At 41.6% G+C, this 4,488-nt stretch overlaps 1 protein-coding gene across 1 annotated transcript; it reads left to right on the top strand.

Moving 5' to 3' along the window:
* Nucleotides 1-614: 614 nt before the first annotated feature.
* Nucleotides 615-4,488, top strand: LOC139371276 (class E basic helix-loop-helix protein 40-like). Its single transcript, XM_071111560.1, has 5 exons — nt 615-1,063; nt 1,200-1,263; nt 1,397-1,504; nt 1,985-2,096; nt 2,336-4,488. Exons 1-5 carry the CDS (start codon nt 987-989, stop codon nt 3,169-3,171), a joined length of 1,197 nt encoding a protein of 398 aa, XP_070967661.1. The 5' UTR covers nt 615-986; the 3' UTR covers nt 3,172-4,488.

The raw sequence follows: 4,488 nt of genomic DNA, 5'->3' as shown, positions 1-4,488 counted from the left end.
TTTTACTCCATGTTTGTAAACAATGTACATATAAACAAACACTATATAGCCTCAACACATGGTTAAAACTGTAATGTTATAATGGATAGTCAGTTCTTGCATCAATAGCTCTGTCTATGAATTTGAGATTGGTTACATTTCTCCAGCCCCATCCCTCGGTTTTTTACCATAGAAGGGGTAGCTTACCTTCTCTCCCCTATAAACCACTATTCTGCATATGACTATAGAATAACAGGAATGTGATAATGCATCTATTGTATCTTAATTCTGACACTTTCCTATAATAACTTTATATATGCCATGTCAATATTATGCATATGAATGCTGTACATGGAACAGAAGCCGGAATGTAGAACATACAGTAATAACAAACGGTAGTCTTTAAGGCTAAGTGTGTAAGAAATTCTGCTCTACTTCCTATATAGTAAACATATACTTGCACGTTCTGCCTAGAGTTGTCTTATGTTCTCGTAGCATAGCTGTAGCATGGTGGTACACGGGACACAGCCCGCTAGAATAAGAGGGAGGGCCATTCTCGTGCAGATCCTCTTTAACTATAGAAATGGGTTGTACTCTAGATGGCTTGAAAGCACCGTCCAACACGTGAGTCTCATGTGACGGAGGTAGATCAGCTCTCCAACGGAGAGACGTGTCTAGTCACAGGGTTTATTTAACACGTAGACCAAACCACCCCTCTATCACACATTTACCCGGGAGTAGAGCATCTGAACTATTGCTGTGCTTGGATCTCAGAGTGACAACATCACATTGACAGTCTCTGCAAAGCAATAGCCTGATGAAATAATATTCTTTATAGAAAAAGTGTTCACTATTGAATAAAATAACATAACAATAATTTTAGCAGTAAGAACAAACTTTTTTTACTCTCAGATGACAGAATTAGCTGAATATTGAAAGACAACTGAAGCCTAGTTTTAATATTGAATTGTTTGGATACCAATATTTGGATTTCATAAAGACGCAAAATGGAGAGGATTACAAGTGCGCAACCTCCTCCTTGTATGGCAAAACACCAGTCGCAGGAGATGGCAGACATGCAAGGGTAAGCCCCCAGAAACAGCTTACAATGTATGCATTACAAAACTGCAAAACAAAATAGTATTCTTATGTAAATAATATTTTTTTTTAAACAATATAAGCATGACTTATCAATACTTTCTATTATTTTTGTCCTATAGAAAAGATTTCCCAAAGTACGTGTGCAAACACCGAAAGGGAATGAAGCGCGTGGAAGACAGTAAGGTATGCTTATGTTCTTTACTTAAAACATTTTGTACATCTTAGGTTTACTTTTGTCGGCAATTTCTTATTTCTTATTCCCTATTGAATACATTTTACACATCTACTAACAAATGTACTTGTTTTTCTCCCACAGGAGACATACAAGTTACCCCACCGATTGATTGAGAAGAAAAGACGTGACAGAATCAATGAATGCATTGCCCAACTGAAGGATTTATTGCCAGAACATCTCAAACTCACAGTGAGTACTAATTTAATGTGTAGCCTACTACTACTGACTGTGTAATAGGAATGCAAAAGCGCCACCTGGTTGTTCATGATTAATTTGTTGTCCAAATCAATGCCTTGATTAGTCTGATTCCTTAATCCAAAAATGTTGCCTGTTATGACAAAGGCAACATATTATTCTTTTTTTTTTCATAATGTAAATAACTTGTTTATTATTATTATTATTACATCAATAGTATTTCATATTATCCGATTGAAAAGTTTGGTTAATTATAATAATTGAATTAACTGCCTACGCATATTGCCTCAAACCCTTTCAAAACAATTTACATAAACAATATGTTGATAAACTATGTCTTAAATGTACTGTGTTGTGTTGGTGTGGTGTGCAGATTGCCTGCCTCCCTACCCTGTGGCAGTTTGTCTTCTGTTCAGCTGCTAAAACTGTTATATAAGAAAGATCAACATGCTTATCAAGGTCTTCCTGTTTTAGACTCTAGGCCATTTGGAGAAAGCTGTGGTGTTGGAACTCACCCTGAAGCATGTGAAAGCCCTGAGCACTCTCCTGGAACAGCAGCAGCAGAAAATCATTGCATTTCAAATCAGTAAGTTTGATACCTTGAGTTACACTGTTTCATTTTATTATGGGCTACACTCTTTCCCCCCAATCAATAGTATTACTTATTATTGACGGGCTATACCATCGAGACGATGCTGCTCAATCAAAGCTAAAATTGTATCTTTCCCATTAAAAAAGAAATAAAACAAGTAACCTGTTTCATTGCCAAAACTGTAGCATTATTAAATATGAACCTAATACCTGATATTACTTTGTTTCTCTCAGGGGATCAGAGCAGTGTTAGCTCAGAGAACAGTGAGGAGATGTTCCACTCTGGCTTCCATGTCTGTGCTAAGGAGGTCCTCCAGTACCTGGCTAACCAGGGGAGCAGCAGAGACCCCCTGACCCCCTCTGAAATGATCAGCCACCTCCACAAAGTAGCATCAGAGGTGCTCCAGGGTCCATTCAGCCCCCAGTCCGAAGAACCCACCCACAAACCCATCGATAGCATGGAGAAGCCTGCTGGTCAGATGCCTAAGGGCAAGGAGGGTCACCCCAAGAACTTTGTGTCTGTCATTCAAAGGACATACCCCCACGGACATGGAGAGCAGAGTGGCAATGACACAGACACTGACAGCGGCTATGGAGGGGAACACGAGAAACGGGACCTCAAAGCCCAACGCTCAAGCTACTACAGCAAGGAGGGGGAGCTCAAATATGCTCTGGCTGAGAGGATGGCAGGAGGTGGCGTCAAGCAGGAGGGTGCTGAGCCCCAGGCCAAGAGGTTAAAATCTGACTACTCAGAGGACGAGTCTTCCTCTGGGCAGGTGGTTAGCAGCCATCACAGCTACATGAGCTTCTCCCAACACCAGACCCCCCTCTGCGTGCCCTTCTACCTCATCCCTCAAGCAGCTGCATCGTGGCCCATGATGGAGAAGTGCTGGTTCCCAGGGGGCATGCCCTTTTTGTACCCGGGCATGAATGTCTCAGCAGCCAGCTTGTCTCCAGAGAAAATACCTAAAAACTTAGTAATGTCTCCCAGGGCAGGTTCCCCGACACTCTACCAAGCACCCATGGACTCACCAGCCCTCCTTCAAGCTTTAAAACAAGCCCCCCCATGAACTTGGAATCCAAAGACTGATACAATTTTGTGTTTGCACCCTGCTCTATGAATGTTTGGGGTTGAACGGATCGCCTGCTGGAAGGCGTCCAGGTTAGCAAGGACAAACACAAGAGCACCAGTTTGTCTCCCTCAGCAACAGCAGCCCACACTCTCCCTTTGAGAGCAAACAACAACTGTCACGCACAAACCCAGTGGCCACAACCCTCCAAACCAGCCCACAGATCAACCTTGGAGCCAGTTAGCACTGAAGCTCTGACCCTATGGAGGATCACAGATGACCTGTTGCAAAGCTCTGAGTCACTGTGAAGAGCTGGTCAACACAAGGACATGACAAAAGTGGTTAAGAGAAGGACTTACTGTGGGGATGGCTTCCCTGCACTTGTGTTGAATGTCAGAGTAAAACATGGAGATGAGCAGACAGCACAGCCTCCAGCCATTCAGACCTGCCCTTTGCACACACACCGGTCTGTATTGATTGTAAGAATTTAACAAAACCCCTGTAGATGCTGCTTGAGGTTCTATGTGTTTTAGACGTGCGACCGGAGGATCCACATTTTCTGCATCTGTAACTGCTGAAACTGCAACGGACCCGCCTTTAGACCAGAACGCTACCAAATACGTCTCTGGTTTATGTTGACCAGGGTTGTCACAAAATCCATTGCTCCCTCTTCACCCACCAAGTGTACGCTACATTGCAGCTAAATGGACTCCACTGGATTTTATTCTTTAGAAAAAGTCAGGATGGTGTCACCGGACCTGATATGTGTCACTCATGTAAATAGAGGAGTGATGCATTCAGTTATGCATTTTAGTTTTGAGTTTGTAAGTCACTACCATTCGTGCAAGTAGTTCTTGTGAGGTAATGTCTTGTAATTATTTTGTTTATACTACTTGTACATCTCTATTTTTGATACATGACCTATAGAGTGTATTTGCATTGTAACTAGAGGGAGGGAATTTTAGATGGCCATTTTGCTGTTTGCCAAGAGAACATGTACATAGCATTGTGCTAAACCTGATTTGCATCATGCTCATTATTCATTTCGGGTCTGGTCAATTTCTGGCCTGTTCGTAGTTCATGCTTGATTTTGCTTAAAGCAGACAAATTATGGCAGATGCCTAAATGTATTTGTATCAATTATTGAGGCTGTGTCAAAGAGAGGAGAATGAATGTAATGCTACAGCAAAATGTTAGTTTTGTATAGGATAAGGTACTTGGGATTTTCATTTTGGGACATAACAGAAGGTTGCTTGTAGTACATATTTTGTCTATAAAGTATTGTTTACATAAAGTTTTTTTTCGGTGGAAATAAGA

This window comes from Oncorhynchus clarkii, chromosome 17 (assembly GCF_045791955.1).
Source record: "Oncorhynchus clarkii lewisi isolate Uvic-CL-2024 chromosome 17, UVic_Ocla_1.0, whole genome shotgun sequence".
Lineage (NCBI taxonomy): Eukaryota > Metazoa > Chordata > Actinopteri > Salmoniformes > Salmonidae > Oncorhynchus > Oncorhynchus clarkii.
Note: the sequence above shows the minus strand (reverse complement) of the source record. Positions and strands in the feature narration are given on the sequence as shown.

Excerpts from the sequence above, each read along its gene's own strand:
- LOC139371276 (XM_071111560.1), top strand. The coding sequence starts at position 987 with ATGGAGAGGATTACAAGTGCGCAACCTCCTCCTTGTATGGCAAAACAC. Across the intron at positions 1,264-1,396 it reads AGCGCGTGGAAGACAGTAAG|GAGACATACAAGTTACCCCA; the intron begins GTATGCTTATGT and ends TTTCTCCCACAG. Across the intron at positions 2,097-2,335 it reads AATCATTGCATTTCAAATCA|GGGATCAGAGCAGTGTTAGC; the intron begins GTAAGTTTGATA and ends TGTTTCTCTCAG.